Source organism: Pteropus alecto, unplaced genomic scaffold, assembly GCF_000325575.1.
Source record: "Pteropus alecto unplaced genomic scaffold, ASM32557v1 scaffold164, whole genome shotgun sequence".
NCBI lineage: Eukaryota > Metazoa > Chordata > Mammalia > Chiroptera > Pteropodidae > Pteropus > Pteropus alecto.
In genome coordinates, this window is record NW_006439568.1 from 14,842,070 (window position 1) to 14,860,068 (window position 17,999).

Below are 17,999 nucleotides of genomic sequence, written 5' to 3' on the forward strand. Positions count from 1 at the left end.
TACCAGTTTTAGAAAATTATAGCAGCACTACAATAAGTTAAAATGCTCTTTAAATTGATAAAGTTATATTATTCTAAAGTTTTAAAAACTACTACTTAGAAAATTAGAAATACTGAGCAGTTTACCATTGTTTTGTCTTTCAAATGGTCATGGATGATGATGACACCAGACTAATTTTTATTTTCATAATCTATATATTTATTTTTGGCACAACTATTTCTGGTAGGAAGCTTATATCCAGGGCAGGAAAACTGCAGTTTAATTCATGATGCTCATAATTTCTCAAAAACTAACAAACAAGAAATGAGTTTGTTTTATCTCCGTAGTTTATATACTATAGCATAATTAAAGTTTTCAAATTCAAAGTGTAACTTACTTGTTTCCATACACAAAATTATATGTAAACTGTATATCAGTGCTTCTAGTAATCTTGCTTTTGTCTTGGTATTTAAATTTTAGACCAATGTTATTAGCCAGGAATCCTTTGTATGCTAAGCATAACTACACAGAAAATATGAAAAAAAAAATCAGTAACGATACCCTACCATTAAATTGTTTTGTAACAATTCAAATTAATTCAATCCAATCCAGTATATATCTAGTAAGCATTTTCATAAAAAATGTATCAGAACACACAGAGGAATGATTAACTTCAGCCAATTAGGTGCAGAAGAATTAGGGAAGATTTTATAGAAGAGGAGGTGGAGTTGAAGTGACCTTACGATTAATGATTAATTCTCTATTGTTTTCTTAGATATGGCTTCCTTAAAAAATGAAAAGAATTCACTCCTTATAGTCATAGAGCTATAGAAGAATTAAGTCTGGCTCTAACTGAACTATTCAGTGAATTTAAAAGTCCATTATACATAGAGAGAGAAAAGAGAGAAACATTCAGGTAGATTAATTGAGATGTGAATGTGGCTGAGAATTTAGAGATGGAGAAGTCACTGTAAAATAGTCATTAAATACCAATTTAATTGGTCTGCAACACCTTAAGAATGCCGAATATATTTAGAACTTTAAACTTTAGAACATATGCTACAATTTGAGAATTTTAAAACCAGAGACAGGGTTAGGGTAAAGCTATGATTGCTAGTCTTAAATACCTATCCTAAAACTGCCATCTCCTCTTCTCGTGATTTTTATTTCACTTTTCCCTGATTAGATACTTGAGAACACTCTATGATGGCTATTCATTTTTGTTTCTTCTGAATTAATGAAGGAATATCTAAAAAGTTATATTTATTTTAGTTTTTAAGTTTTTGTGCAAATAATTTTTTTCTGAAATTGTGAGATAAAGCAGAATACATGAGCGTGGTACTGCACATTATTTTAATTTCTTATTTCGCGAATTAGCAGAAGAGGAATTCACAAGCACCCAGAATGTGAACCGCAGTGCCTGTCCAATGTGACATGATTTCACATGACAGGCACTTTTCCCTATCTGAAAATTTCATGAAATTTTATTACCAAAGTATTTTACCAATTTAATTAACGTCATTTTGCCGAGCTTACCTGATTATAAGAAAATAATAAAATGTCTCCATATGGTAGTTGGTTTGGTTTAACATCTGCTGAGTCAAAAAGAACAGCTGGGTTTTTCAGGGAATAACGACCACAGTAAGCATCAGTTTCAGCTGTCTTCTGCCCTCTATTAATATGTTCCTACAGAAACGGCAGCATTTCAAATGACAACATGATTTACTGTCTGCTTTATTCCTCAACATTCCACACAAGTCCTTCAAATTCCAACTCAGATTCCATTGCTCCCCAACTGTAACTTGAAATGTCCTCTCTTTGAAATTCTAAAGCTCTCATCCTATATCACTCATTTGGATCCATAATCACATAATCCCTTGTGCCTGTATTAGATTATTTCCCATCTTATCTTTCCCTTATATTATAAGGTCCATAAAGATATTTAGTCCTTCCTTCTACAAACCTTTATTTAGTGTTCACTGTGTGCCAGGTTTTTGTAAGTTTGTTCATTTGTGTGCTTTTTGTTTAATTTTCATGGTTCAAGTGGTGAAGAACACTATTCCTAAACATAGGAACCTCCCAATTTGGGACAAAGGAACTAAGGATTATAAAAACAAAGCTGAAGGGAGGCCTCACATAAACCCACAGAAAAGCATCAAGAAAGATGACTCAGAGGAAGTGACATATGAGTTGTCTTTAAAGATAAACAAGAGTTATTTTTTAAAAGGGGGGGTTCAAGGGGCTTCAGAAAGAGGGTAAAATAAGTGCAAAGAAGCAAGGATCTGAGCAAGTAGTGCTGGGAAATGCAAATAGTCAAGGTAAGGTGGTGCGAAGAAAGTGTGTTGTAATGATGATGGGATAAAGTAGGAAAGGGATATAATGTAAATTACTTGTAATTCCCATGGCTGCAAGTACTCTATTCAGTATAGGAGAGCCCAGATACATGTAGATTTACTAAATTAAGTTGAAAACATAGCCTAAGATTTTCCCTTTTTTTACTAATAAATCTGTTCATATAAAGCATCGTGTGATATGTAGATTTTAAAGACTCATTTATTTCTAGAGTATTGAATTGAATTGAATATTTCTTATTCTGATAATATTCCCTTGGAAATGGTGATTATCTGGCTTCCTTAAGTCTAAATTTTCTTTACTGTATATCACAAAGATAAACCTTTATATCTCACAAAGAAATAGTCATTAGATATTATACTAATTGACCAGAGGGTCATCTCAAAATTTACTATACAATGCCCTACTATAAATTGTATTCTCTGAAGCCAGTGAAGAAAGGAGATATAATCTGCGTCCAAGTGAAGAGAACAAACAAAAAAACCTAGAGATATTACATTTTTCCATTTTGCCTATTTTCTTTTGCTCAAGAAATTCATGTGTGGTATAAATACTGCTTTCGCAAATGAATCATTTTATAATGCAAAGAGATGCCAGAAGAAACCTTACCAAAAGATTAGATATGTAATTTGACTTTGAACAATAAAGGAATTAATGCTAGTTCCAAAAAGAAATGACAAAATTCCAAACAATTATATGAATTCTTATTTGGGCAGTTTTGCAGTTCATTAAACATTCCATACCAGGTTAAAATCAGTTTCATAATCTCTGAAGTATTTCACAACATATCCTTCTTCAAAGTTTGCAATTTGCTGTGGACACTTAGCACTAACCATTTCTTCCACTGCTGCCTGAAACTAAAATAACAATATGAACTTTAGTAACTTCTTTTTCATGGAGAGTTAAAACATTAGTAATTCTACTGATAATTCTACGAATTAGTCATAGTCAAATTTCAACATAGTCATAAGATAATACACAAATTTTAGCCATAATTATGAGATCATTTCCTAAATAATACATGTAGTGTCCCGTGACTTTTTCAGGAGTTTTAATTTAGAATGACAACAGTTACATCCAATTGGCTAATGTTGGCTTACTTAATTAGTACTAAGGTAGACATATTTGTTTAACAGTTTTTTAAAGAGAGCAATGAGACAAACCTAAACGAATTAGCAGCCAATTAAACAGATTCCAAATGACTGGTTTTCCAAATTAACCCAAAAGTAACTGGGAAAAAATGGTACAATCCAACGCATTCTCTTTTTTCAAAAGGAGACATACAGATACTGAAAGCCTGTATTTAGGACTGTTTAAAATATAATAAATAATTCTGGATTACATAGGAATCTATACACATTCACGAGGTCTCCTACAATTTCCACATCTATTTCTTTGGCAAAGAACAGATATAAATAGCGTTTAGAACTAAAGACCTGAGATGCCATATGATGTGTAATCATCAAACAAATATTAACCTAAACTCATTGCATAGGTAGTTGTCAAACTTCAGTACTCATAACAGTCTTTCTTTACGAACAGCTGCCCCGTATGGAGATACATTGGATCCTGTTGCCCTAGATCTAAGAAATCCCCTTTCATTCCCTGTCTTTGCAATATTTCCTCCCTTCTCTGCTCACTTTGGGTTGACTAACCCATCATGCCAAGTGGGAGAGTGTATTACAACTCTTTAAAGTGTTTTTGTTTGTTTGTTTGTTTTTATAGAAAGGTGATGCCTAAATAGCTTTCTGTTTAAAAAATTAACATAGAGCATACTTCAGCTTCTGATGACCATGGGATAAGAGGCTTAGACATGATCCCACCCCAGTTCAGAGTGAATGTGTCCAAGCTGGGTTTTCCTTTGGTTTGTTCTGTAATATCCAGTGTGACGTTATGCCCTTCAAATACTTCATAACCAAGCATATTAAAGTCTCCTGCAATCAAGTACCAAACAGAATTTTAAGTTAATTAACAAAAATATCAATAGATCCGTAGTAGATGCTCAAATTTAACAAAATTGGTTTTATCTGGATTTCCATTATCACAAAAGAAAGATGATGGGAAACTGCAGATCTTCAAATTTGGGCAGATTTATGTATAGCAGAAATAGGAAAACAGCAGATAAACAGAAAGAGGTGCTGAGACCATGACGTAAAAATCAATGCACAGTTGGATATTCCAAAAATTCTTTTAGTTTTGTGCCAGTACCACCATCTTAGGGTAAAGGGCTAGGCTGGGATGGTGCTATTTTTTTTTTTTTTTTTTTTAAGATAAGACTAGGGTACAGAGCTGCATTTCAGGAAATAGCCCCAAGCCTGTGAGGCCTGTTTATGCATTCCTACTTTGGGAGAAATAAGGCCTTTTCCTCAGATGTCTCTTTTTCTTTGGAGGATGTTTTACTAGTGGAATCTTATTGACCTTCTTTGTTGGGTGAAGTCTTAGAATTTTCCCAGTTATGATTTTGGTACCATATTTCTTAAGGTCTCTGCTGAAAGCCTTAAAATTTCTCCTTGATCTATAATTAAGTTACTGGGAGCACAAGGATAACCGTATCTTCATTTATACAGTATTTTAACAATCTAACTTGTGGGGAATTTTTAGAACTTCCATTCATGTTAAACATAACTCTTGACCCTCCCTTCAACAATCAAATAAATAATTTCATAAAATGAGACAAACACTGAAGTACATTTTACTTATATGAATTGAGAAAGAATGATTGCCCAAAGAAAAACACACGCATATTCAGGGACCTATTTCATGAGCTAAGCACCTCCAATATACACATTGGTTGCTAAATTTGGCTTTTAAGACTTGCAAATATAAAAAATTAATAAATTAATAGCTATTATTTTAAAAAAAGGGTAGAGAGGTCAAATAATTTTGAAAACGGTTACTTAAAACACAAGTGAACTTTTCTGTTTTTGTTTGCTTCTCACTGTTGGACTCCTCAGAGATTTACTATTCTAATAAGCTCCATCAATCTTCAAAGAGAAGCTATTGTAAGCAGTGTTTCCACTGATTTGACGACAGAATCCTTTCATCAGGCAAGACCTGGCCAGGCGAGTGTCTCCTGGGCAATACTGATTTACTTAAACTTCATTTCCATAATTAATATCTTCACTAATTTTTGCTAACTTATAAAGTAGGCTATTATACTGATAGCACATCTGTAGTGCGTATGTATAATATATTTCTCATGCACTGAAGCTGTGCATTCCTGGAGATACAACTGAAATATAAATTACAATAGAAAAAATTAACCACTTAATATCTATGTTTCCTAAAATTGATCAAGGCTGTGAATCCAATTCTTTTCTTATCTCATTTATGGAGCGTTTACCTCTTTTAGTGGAGTTACACAGGATACAAAGTTTTTTCCTAAAAAAACCTTTAGGGAAGTGCAAAGTGGAATACATGCTTACCTCTAGTTGATAAAAAAGTTATCATATAAACATAACTTTGGGGTTTTTTTGTTCTTATTACTTGAACTGAATCTGGTTTTAAAGACCAGAGGTCATTTAAGGCTGATTGTAGTATGACATCAGAAGCATCAGCAGGTAGCCAGACTTGGAAGAATTAAAAAAAAAAAAAAAAAAAAGAAGAGTTCAAATATTTCTGTATTGCCACAGCCAGCAATGAAATCAGGTACCATATAAATCATCACTTAATGAAACTGTGTTCTGAAATTGAATTAAGTTCAGTAATATTGACAACTTAATTGGATTGTGGCCTCTTGAGGATAGGCTCTTATTTTACTGTTTTAATATTCCCATAATAATAAGCACTGTATTTGGCAAACAGGAAGCACTCATCAATATTTACTGACTGAAACAATTAATAGAAAAGCAAAAATTACTTTTTCAGGATTTATTATAAAATATGGAAATACAATGTTTTTATTAACAAATAATTAGTGTCTCATGGGTCTATTATTTAATTTGAAAAATTGAAAGAAATGTTTTACTTCTCTGTAATGATCAATTTAATTCCAATTAACTTATACCTGTGAGTCACAGATATATAAAATCCTTGTATACATTTAGACATACACTTATAGAGGAAAATGATAGGATACATTTAGATATACACTTATAGAGGAAAATGATAGGATATATTATGTTTTTATTTTTTTATGTTTTTATTAGTGCTATTTTCTATCTCAGTCTGAAGGTTTTTCTCCATACTTTTCTGCTTTTTTTGTCTAGCATAATATTAAAACTATATGTTCCAGGCAGCAGAATTTGACTATAGCAAATATCTCTCAATAATTATATGTATATATAAAAAGAAATAAAATCTTCCTTATTATTTATCACTTACCAGTTTTTTCCATGTTGTAAATTAATCTATATTGGTGAAGTGAACATGAATTAACTTCTATACATGGGCTGGTCACTGTGACCTTCTGAACTTCCTTAGTTGAATTAGTTGTTTCCCAGTTTTCCAATGTTATAACCTATTTCTCAATTAAAAAAATATTTTTTTATTATCTAGAAAAACACATTTTAAAAGCATCATAATTCGGTTAGTCAATGCTTTTTTATTACTCTATTTTATAGTTTTGTCTTAGGTAACAGCCTCTTTACTTTATAATACAGATGCTCCAGGCCGTAATTCAATAATTTTCTATGACTGCTTTCACCCAAACAGTACTTTACCTAGCAAAATGAATAACCAAATAGAACTCCTATCTTTGAACATTTACTTTCTATAAAGTGGATCTATAGTCATAGCAAACCTGTACTTCTTGGACAACTGTTGACTGGGATTGGATAACTTGTTCTTCATTTATTGCATCTTCTGTTTGTTGTTCAGAATAGACATTTTTATACTGGTAGAGTCCAACATCAACAAAAGCACTTAGTCGATACTCTTGTAGCAAGATTTCAATGTAATATCTGGAAAATAGAATAACTAATAAATATAACTTTTCTTTCCAGAGCACTTGTTATGATTTCTTTAATGCTATATAAAATACCTGCCTGTTAAATAATTGATATTGTAGTATGTCTGATTTTAAATATTAAAATATTAAAAGTTTTATAGTAGCTTACTAAAACAAAATGAATTATATAAGCTAGTTTCATTAGTCGAGAGTTGTTCCCATTCATAACTAATTCATTCGGTTTTCTCAAAAATATTTATTGAAAAAGATACTATCTCCTATCCTCAAGGAGCTTAAAACAAAATTACATTGTAGTTTATAATACAAAATCTCTGGCATAAAACAAAGAGGACATGCAGAGGTTAAATACTTTAACACGTATAAGAAAATGACAAGTAGACTTAGACGTGTCACACATTTTGTACCTGAGTGGTTGTTTGTGTCAGGGATGAAAAGTTTCTACTCTCAGGTTCCTTAAATATTAGCTCCACTTGTAACTTGGGAAATAAAACATTGCTTCAAGAAAACTTTACTAATTAGATTGACTATGTATGGACCTCCAACAGGTAGATGGGATTCATATCTTGTATTCATAGTTCCTGATTGCTGAGGCCCCCGGCCCATCATCCAACTCCTATCCAGGATGAGGCATTCACTGAACCACTGTTCCAGGTGAGCGCAAAGCTACTGCTTTCCTATCTAAATCTCTCTCAATGTTACCATCGCTCCCATCTTTGGAGAGGGCTACTGGGAGTTCTTCTAAATTTCCTCCCATCATTCAGCATGTGCAAGACACTCTTGCATATGGAGAATAAGTGTCCACAGTTTATGGAAGACTCTGACTGAGGGACATTTATCACCTCTCATCCATCTAAGATGATGGGACTCTGGGTCATCCCCCTCACAGAACTGATATTGGAGGATTGCATCAGGCTCTTGGCTGCCCTGAGAACCTGTTTGCCAGCTCTATCAAGTCGAGGTGGGCAACACTAAGGAGTAGGACTCAAAGAAGAACCATTAAGTTGTGTATCCTAACCTGACAGCTTAAAAACATTTAATAGGCACTTTCATTGTGCTAGACACTAATCTGAACACTTTATAGACATTATTATATTTAATCTTCACAAAGTCTTATAAAATATATATTATTATTCTGTTCATATGAATAACATAGACTAAGAGAATTTTAAAGATTGAAAGATTATTTGAAAATTAGTAACTGAGGTAGGATTCAAAGTAGAACAGGGTGGCCAAAGAGACATGCACTTAGAGATGATGCTATATTATCTGAGTAGAATGAATTGGCGACATGAGCTACCTTAGAAAATGCCTCAGGGACCACTGTGCCATAAACCAGCTAGAGTGGCCTCGATTACAGAATACACAGCCATCATTCTAAGTGCATGTTGTAAATTCCAAGCTCACGTGTGCAGCAGCACAGTTATCAGGCAGCACGTACATTAAGAATTGCTTTCATGCAAGCGCTGTACTCCTGCCAGCCAGGTAAACTGAACTCATTTTCCAAGGCCAGGGCAAAGCCTGAATGTGAATTAACACTGAACAGCAGTAGAGATTAGTTAAGTACCCCATTTACTATGAATTAGCCCATTGATTTTGATTAAAAAAGAAAATCTCTATGTATATAAGAAGTGAGAGTAGAAGGAATAGGAGAAAAAGAAGAGAATGCTTCCCCCATGTGACCATGGCTAAGAACACTAGATGTGATTGCTCCCGGGTACTGCTGATCCCAACCATCTCTGCCCAATTCTGTCAGATCTCCATGGAGCAGCCTATGAGCATAATCTCATTAACATGTAGAATGGTGATGTGGTAGAATGAACAATAACAACAACAAAATCTCTCATCAAAGGTGAAATATATTTTTTTCACCCTTGAATCTATTTGGCCATTTACTTTGGTCGATGGGATACTAGCAGATGTGATGCAAGCAGAATCTTCCCAAGTATATGTGCATTAGGAATTGCCCTCTTTACTGCTGGGAACCCACTCATCAATGCAACAAGTCTGGGCTAGCTTCCTGGAAGATGAGAGACCGTGAGAGACCATAAGTTCCAACCATGCCAGGTAAGGCTCCAGGCATGTGAATGAGGCCATCCTAGACCATCCATCTCCAACTCAAGTAGCTAGGACCAAAAGTACTGCCCAGCCAACCACAAAATTAGGTTGCTTTAAGCTACAAAATTTGGGGGAGTAGTTTCTTATGCAGCAAATCCTAACAGATACAAATGATAAATAGAAAATGATTTCAATGAATCATTTTCTTTTGATCTTCTCCATGTAACAGCTATTTTGAATATACCATGTATTTTACCTCCCTGTTTTCTAGGAATCCTGAATGTTTTTTGAATGAGATTATTTGCTTTTTGAATGATTCTTTCATCTTCTCTCTGCATTTGACCTATTGGCGATAATGAGGTACTCCTTAAGGACAGTGAGAGTATTTTAATATCCTTTGTATTAAATTTCTGGTACCTGGCCCAGGGTCTGGAATAAATTAGTGAATAATAAATATATATTAACTGTGGCACCAAGCCAAGTGGTTTTGGGATTTTTCTCTAGCAATATTCAAGAGCTCAGGCATAGGAGCAGGGAAATTAGATGGCCAAATTGACTGAAAGGTTCTAGTAAAAACCTAAAAACAGGATTGAGTAAATTTCACAAAGCTATAATTTCTACAATAGGGATAATTTAGACTTTGAACTGCCCTGATTAAATGAATGTCAATAATTCTTGAAAATACAGAAACAGTATTTCATAAAATTACATAGGATGTCCATTTACAAATTAAGCCAATAAACTAATATTACTTCCTTCAATACAAATAGAAAATATTTTTAGATACAAAGTTATAATTTTTAAAACCACTAAATAATCTAAAGAAAAAAACTTACTCTTTTCCTTTCTGAAGAGGAATGTCATCAGATCTTTGTGTAGGACTGGAAAAATAACTGTTGGCATTTGAAGAATGGTATGCGATCTTCACCTTATCCCAAAAAGGAAGAGGAAGAGAGAGAGAGGGAGAGGGAAAGGAAGAGGGAGAAAGAAGTTATTAATAAATTTTCCATCATTTCTTATTATTTCTGTAAATCTTAGAACTTTTACAAATAGGAATATGAAACTACTTCATATTTATCTTATAAGCTCTGTTATCTATGATGGAATAGAATTTTTAAATATTACCACAGCTCACTTCGTTCCTTCCACCCTAACTTCAACACCACTATACAAAATTACCTGCACAGACCACAGCTTTTCTCATAGAACTACAAGGGAAAATAGAACGACGAGTACCAGCAAAATGGCTGTTATTATTAAATAAAGTATTCTTTTGTTCTGTGAAAAACATTGAGAGATTTAATCCAAATGAGGTCACTAAAAGTAGGTCTGAAAAATGCCTAAGATCACTAAACGAGCCTGCATACTAGCATGGGAATGCTGGTGCTCTCAAGGAACGGCTATACCTTCTTTGGAGGAGGCATACTGACAAGCTATGGGAAAACTGGAATTTCTGCATCACAGGCAGCAATTTAAACTTGTGCATCCAGTGTGAGAGGTAATCTTGCCATACATACTGAGTCATAAAATATTCTGTTCATTTGATTTATTAGTTTCGCATTAATGAATTTGTTCTAAGGAAATAATATAAAATACAGAATAATCTAATGAACACAGATGTTCAATAAGGTAATATTTGTGCTCATAAAAAATCAGAAGTAAGAAACCTGTCAGTATGAAATAGTATATGTTATTGCAATAACATCTTATTCAGTCATTAAACACATATTAGATAAATTATTTACTATCATGTGGACATGTGAAATTGTGACAAAAGAGGACTATGAAATTGGATGGATGATCCTCTTTACATAAAAAACAAAATAGAGATAACAAGGAAATGATAGACTTTTATTTCATGACTGAGTAAAAGCATAACAGTGAAATATTTTCATTCTTTTCCAAATTTTCTCTGTTGTAGTTATAATGCTTTCATAATCAAAACAAATTTCACTTGTAAAGAAAATATATGTAGTTTTTTCCATGGAAGAGAAAATTTAGATATAGGGAAGCATTTTCTTTTAGGCCATGGATTTTCTATGATAACTTCATATTTTATATCACAAGTGTGAAAACAGCCAAGAATCTAACCACGTGTAAATGTGTCTCAGAAATTAGTTAATATATTTATTCGTTTTGGTTTAGAATAGATCATACATATATATGAAGATTATCATATTGTTTTAATAATATCAAATAATTTTCTTTGGTTCCCTACCTTATCTTCTGGAAGTCCAGTTGGGCTGAAATAAATTGCATAACGGTCATCACCTTTGATATAAAATCTATAAACATCAGAATCTGGAGCCACCAAAAATCCACTGAAGCGTGCAACAAATGTATCTTGTTCCATTGGCCAAATATAGGAAGCTGAATCTACCCAACTGGCACCCAGGTAACCTGGTGTTTTTTCATTGTATTTAAGTACTTCTTCAAGATGTACTGGGCGGCTATTATTCCATACTTCAAGCTTTAGTCCTCTCCCACCTATACATAATAAAATAAAAGAAGCTTTTCATTAGAATTTTGATGTGGTATCTCTATGGCCTTCTATTTGCTTGATGGTTACAGATATTCTATTTTGGTTCACATTTTTAGAGCATGTGTGTAAGCAAAACGATTACACATACATGTCCCTGTATCCAGAGGATGGAGTGCTAGGAGAGTCTACAATTTATCATTTCCTCACTTCTCTGCACCTCAGGCTCTACGTATGTGAAACAGAGTAATATTACTATTTGCATGGCTGCTATGGAGAATAAATATATGTGTAATATATATTTACATATATAACATCTATGTAAAATATTTGGCACTGACTAAGCGCTTTACTTAAGATAACAATACAATAATTATTATTATGATATGACTGATGTTGCTTTACATAGTTAAGTCTCAAAACTTCAAGATTCAAATCATTTGATTACAAAACCTTTGCCTTGTTTATTCTCTATAACAAAAGTTAATGGCTCACAATTAATCAAAAAACAGTGCTATCGGCTTTAAGATTTCTGTCAGTATTTCTTTTTCTTTTTCTTTTTTTTTTTTTAACATTACTTCTGCTCAAAGAAGATTTTATCTCTTTCTTGGACAGAATCAGAGACAATATTCTCGTTAAGGTATCCGTACACTTGTCAGTGTAAACCCTGTGATTAGTTTTTTCACCATCAAAAACGAGCCACCTAATTCTTTATTTCTTTGTTAAAATACAACAATCGGCTCATGCCTTCCTCCAGAAGCCTTAAGCTTGTATGGAGAGTCTGGATCTAGAAAATAATGTCTACTCCTCTATAGGTGAATTTTTCAAGAAAAGCTTGAGCTCTTCAACCTTTACAGCAGCAGCATTCTCTAACATATACAACTTTCTGCGAAGTTATCAACTATAAATATCAAAATTCTTAAACTGATCCTTTTTTTTTCTATTATCATTCAAAACAAGGCAATTACTATTTGCACTTAAGGGGTTGACAGAATTTACTTGGCTTCAAATACGAACCACTGACACAATTAGAAATTGATTTCACTATGTGCACAAGAAAAGATACACACGCCACTCAATGCGCACGGCATTTCGGTGGTATCACATCGAGGTCGTTGGCTGCACTTTCATCAGGCCCCAGGTGAAAGTCTGAAAAGAATTTTGAGTTCCGTTTCTCTTATACCTTCTTATTTGTATTAAAATAGCTGCATCGAGGCTGCACCAGCCAAGGTAACTTGACCTAAATTCCTTGGCCACCCTACTGAAAACAGCACCTATCGATAGAGTATGATGGTGCCTTTATTTTAAATTAAATGATGATTTAATTTAAATCATCTTAAATCATCCCAGACAAGTCAGGATTTAACCTCTGCCAGTTATTTTTAACAGGAAAGGGCATATTTTAAATTTCCATGTAACCAGTGTCAACATTTAGTAATCATCATTTAATTTAAAATAAAGGCACCATCATACTCTATCGATAGGTGCTGTTTTCAGTAGGGTGGCCAAGGAATTTAGGTCAAGTTACCTTGGCTGGTGCAGCCTCGATGCAGCTATTTTAATACAAATTTCCTAATCCAGAATGTGTAAAGAAAAAAAAAATAACTAGGAAGAAATTTATTATAATTCTAGCTACAAATTTTAAAATTTCAAAAAAAAAAACCTTTTTTTTTTTTTTTTTTACTAATTGTCATCAGCTGAATGTTTATGTCCTCCCCAAAACTTGTATATTGCAGCTTAATGCCCAATATGATGGCATTAGGAGGTGGGGCCTTAAGGAAGTGCTTAGATCATGAGGGTGGAACCTTATAAATGGGATTAGTGCCCTTATAAAGAAGATCGCACTGAGCTCCCTAGCCCTGAGAAAACACCATCTATGAAGAAGAAGTCCTCGCCAGACACCTAACGTGCAAGTACCATGATACTGGACTTCCCAGGCCCCAGAACTGTAAAAAAATACATCTGTTGTTTATAAACTATCCAGTCTATTGCATTCTGTTTTAGCAGCCCATATGGACTAAGACACCAATGATATATGTCAATAATATTCTTCTTATATGAATATGGAAATGGCCATTCTCTCTTCTGATAGCTTACCTGCAGAGACGGTTCTGAAAATAGGTTTAGGGGGTGTCTTGCAACATATGCTGTTTTCCGTGACGTTCAAAACATCACAGGCTTGACCTGTAGAGAAGCAAGGAATAGTGCTGTTACTACAGAGCGTCAGAATACAAATCACATCAGCCTATCTTGAAGTAAATTTTTAAATTAAAGTTGCACAAACAAGACACAAAGCTGGAGAAGGTCTTCATTTCCTTTATATGTTCTCCATTAAAGTTTATCATCATCAATTGTCATACCTGTACAAGGCAACATTTTCTTGGCCAAGTATCCCAATTCCGAGTTAGAAAATTTCACAACTTCTGAGAAATAAAATGAAAACTTTGATAAAACTAAGTCACTGTAAAAGATTTCCCTTTTGGGTCCAAAGTAAAGCCAGGTATTTTGTTCCTTAGAGAAACATTGCTGAATAAATCCATGATGTTCAGAATTCACAGAAGCAGATGATCCCAGTCTTCTTAGGGAATGAATAAATGAATGAATGAATTGGTTTAGTTCAAGTTCTTCGAACGAAAACCAAAGGGATAATGATTTGTAAATGATATTTTCACTGGCAGACTGAAGCCAAAAGCAATGTTCTAAACAAGAATTATACTTACACACAAGCACAGTTAGACTTAGGGGAAGTTGTGTTTTAAATGTCCAGGTGTCCTGCATAGGGCCTCACGTAAGCTCAGCCCTCATTAAGTATTTACTGAAATGGGAATCACAGCCCAAGAAAAGTGAGGCAAAGGTTAGCAAGTAGAGTAAGGTATCTTTGCCAAGTTTTGTTTGGCAGCCGGGAAGATTTATAGTTCAACACTACCTTCACTATTCTGAATGTTTTGTGATGCAAGATAATTGAACTAGAAAACACAGTTCAATTATGGCTGAACAGTATATTAAACCAACTTAGCCTATTCTGTTGGGAGCAAAAGAAAGATACATTTAAAAATCATTATTTTCAAGAGATTATTCAGGATTCAAAATCTCAAATCTGGTTGTCACTTTAATGGTAATGAAATATCATAAAAATTAGCATATTATATTTGCCTATCAACTGTATCAAAATATCAGCTCATAAAAACATATTATATAAATTAAAAATATTTTACATCCCTGGTTTTAATATTTTAAGTATATTTATATTTTAAACATCAAATTTCATAACATATATGAAATTTAAAAATTTTATGACTTAGGTTTTAATATTTATGCAGGTGACCAGAAAGGATTCACATGAATGGGAAAGATATTGTATGAATGTTAGATAAGGTTGCTTTATATTAATTTCTCTTCTCAAAATCACATTTTGGCTGGCTTATAAGCAGATTCCTTAAAAATAGAAAATACCTGAGAAGAGGGCTGTATCATAAAAAATCTGTGACAGTTACATGGATTGTCCCCTGCCCATCAAGGTAGGTTATAGGCCATCATGACTGAGTAGAAAAATCCCCATTATTATATTTACCCCAATCTCCCCTCTGGGTTACAAAGCTCCCTATCTCTGAACAAATCCATACCAGCACATAAAAGTGATGTGTACATTTGTGAACATATAACACATTAATTAATGCTCTTTCCAAGGTCAATATCATCAGTAATTACCAATGTCCAGACAGAGCACAAAATCTTAGAAGGGAGATGAGGAGCCTATCCTCGAATAGTGCTTTAGATTTCCTCATAATTAGCCAACTCATTGAGGAGTAACAACAGTTCAAGAAGGACAATTAAGAGTCCATTAAACAGAAGGTATGTGTCTTAAGTGTGGCAAGGAATTTGTGGATGGCAGCCACAATGCCAGCATACAGGGCCCCTTGGTGCTGACCTGCTCACATAAGGTTTCAAGGAGTGACCCTCACTGCAAGGGCGCAGTGGGAAAAGCATCAAGCCCTGAACCAAATACTATGTGAAAATACTCAGCTTTCGATTTAACACATTGAGAAAAGACTTATTCTTCTTACAGATTATTAAAGACAAGGCAGAATTCGTTCTTATAAAGTAATATAGTAAAAAATCGTGGAAAATACCTCCAACTAGAACTCTGACTGGAAAATCTGTCTGATCAAAAAACCGTCCACTTATTGTTATCATGGTGCCACCTTGAATGCTTCCTCGTGAAGGCGAAATTGCAGTGACCTCTGGGGAGAGGATGGGGAATCACATGAAATAAAACGTCATAAATATTAAACATAAACCTAAATGCTTGATTTTTAAAAATTTCTAAATTACCTAGCAATAGCAGCTCTACATAGCAGTATAGGTTTGCATTACAAAATGAATGAATTAGGTGCTTCATTATTTTGTCTCTGATGCACTCCTTCAGAGTACAATAAATATGACTTTCATAGTGACCTACATCTCCTGGGGACCAGGCTTTAGTGGTGATTGGTATTAAAAAGACACTAGTAATGGGAAGATTCAGGGAATAAGAAAAACCTGGCTGAACACAGATGTTTGATTCCAAAAGAAAACACAGGAAAGCAGAAGAACAGTCTATTTTACCCTATGCTCTTAAAAAATGAATCTTTCTTATATATATAAGCCAACATTTTATATTTACATTTTCTCATATAGTAATACAGTAACTATGATTGGAATTCTTGTGGCTTTATATGTAAAAGTTTTGGGTATATTGATGAAAGAGCCTAGTGCATGACATGGTAGATTCTTATTAAAATCTATTCTTACTGGTTCTATCCAAGTTCTACGTAGTTTTACATATGAATTTTGCATGAAATTAATTCCTAGAAAAAGCCAACGCACACACAAGACACACATTTTTTTTCACATTGAACATCTTCAAAATCCATATGTGCCAATTTCATCACGTCTGACCTAGAATGAATGATAATTTTTCCAAGAAGACTTGTGTTTGCTTCTGACACTCTCCTAGGGAGACCTCTGTAAATTAAATTACAATCTGCTTGAAGTTTCTTTTGGACCACACTGGGAGCATAAATCTGAGAGAGTACTGGCTTGTGGTTTAAATTGACAGCAGAGATTTTTTTTTTCCTCCCTCAACCAGCAGCCGAAGTTGAGACATGCAAGTTTCGCTTCTGTCTCTTTTAGTGTGATGAATTTATTTTCTAATCAACCTTACACTAGGGATGTCGTCTCCAGGGTCTTAGTTTAATGACAGGACATCCTAGTAGAGTCCTTGTTTCAGGTGTTTTTCCTTCTTAGAAGTACATGACATAGTATAGTGTACCTTGATTTATTGTTTTTGACTTGATGAAGTGAAGGATACCCATCTCTGTCTCTCATTCTCTCTCTCACACACACAAAGTGAAAGATCACATACCTGCATACGTTTGAAACATTGAAATTTTATTCAGAGAAGAAATAAAATATGCCATTTTCTGTGGGAAACTCCTGTATAAAAAAAAAAGTTTTAAAATTCTTACTTTAAAAATAAACTTTATTTTAGGAAAATGTTATCTACTTTTTTATTTTAGTAATATAAATCATGTCATAATTTGCAAAAGAGCTGGACAGAAGATAAAAATGTTCTACATCTTGAATTCGTTATTGGTTATACAACTATAGAAGTATACAAATACTACACAAATATACATTTGTCAGGACTTACTGAACTGCACGCCTAACATATGTTCGTTTTATTAAATGCAAATTATAACTCAATGCAGTAAGAATTTATATCACTATAAAAAGCCAGAGGATCACCTTTCATAAAGGCTGGGCTTCTCTGCTGATCTCTGCTCTCTCTTCTCTCATAGCCCATTTAGTGTCACAATAACTAACACTACTGAACATTTGGTATCATGCTCAGATTTTTAAGCTTTTAAGTTAGGATTTTTAGAAAGTCTTTTAACTTACTGTGCCATTTAATTCTTACTTCAATCCCCTTAGGTAGGTAAAACTCAGAGAATTTTCTCATCTTACTCAAGATCACAAAGAGAGTAAGTGGTAGAAAAAGGATTTAAACCTAGGTAGAGTTTGACTCTGGAGTCCTGGCTCCCAACCTATGTACTACACAGAGCTTCAATCCTGCTACTAGTTTGCATGTGAGTACAAATAGATGAGTTAAGAATCCACCAGAGTTGCCATTCTTAATAAACATAGAGCCTATTCATATATTTTTTATAGATACACACTTGTATT

General features: G+C 33.7%; 1 protein-coding gene across 1 annotated transcript in view; it reads right to left on the bottom strand.

Moving 5' to 3' along the window:
* The window catches only part of PKHD1L1 (PKHD1 like 1), a 132,682-nt gene that overhangs the window by 94,628 nt on the left and 20,055 nt on the right, over positions 1-17,999 (bottom strand). The window contains exons 10-21 of the mRNA XM_025050064.1: positions 17,179-17,249; positions 15,905-16,015; positions 13,872-13,958; positions 11,514-11,782; positions 10,132-10,223; positions 7,073-7,232; positions 6,655-6,790; positions 5,757-5,900; positions 4,108-4,265; positions 3,075-3,188; positions 1,516-1,665; positions 377-501 (exon numbers count right to left, since the gene is read on the bottom strand). Of these exons, the coding sequence (XP_024905832.1) occupies positions 377-501; positions 1,516-1,665; positions 3,075-3,188; positions 4,108-4,265; positions 5,757-5,900; positions 6,655-6,790; positions 7,073-7,232; positions 10,132-10,223; positions 11,514-11,782; positions 13,872-13,958; positions 15,905-16,015; positions 17,179-17,249 (1,617 nt within the window). The remainder of the gene's footprint in view (positions 1-376; positions 502-1,515; positions 1,666-3,074; positions 3,189-4,107; positions 4,266-5,756; positions 5,901-6,654; positions 6,791-7,072; positions 7,233-10,131; positions 10,224-11,513; positions 11,783-13,871; positions 13,959-15,904; positions 16,016-17,178; positions 17,250-17,999) is intronic.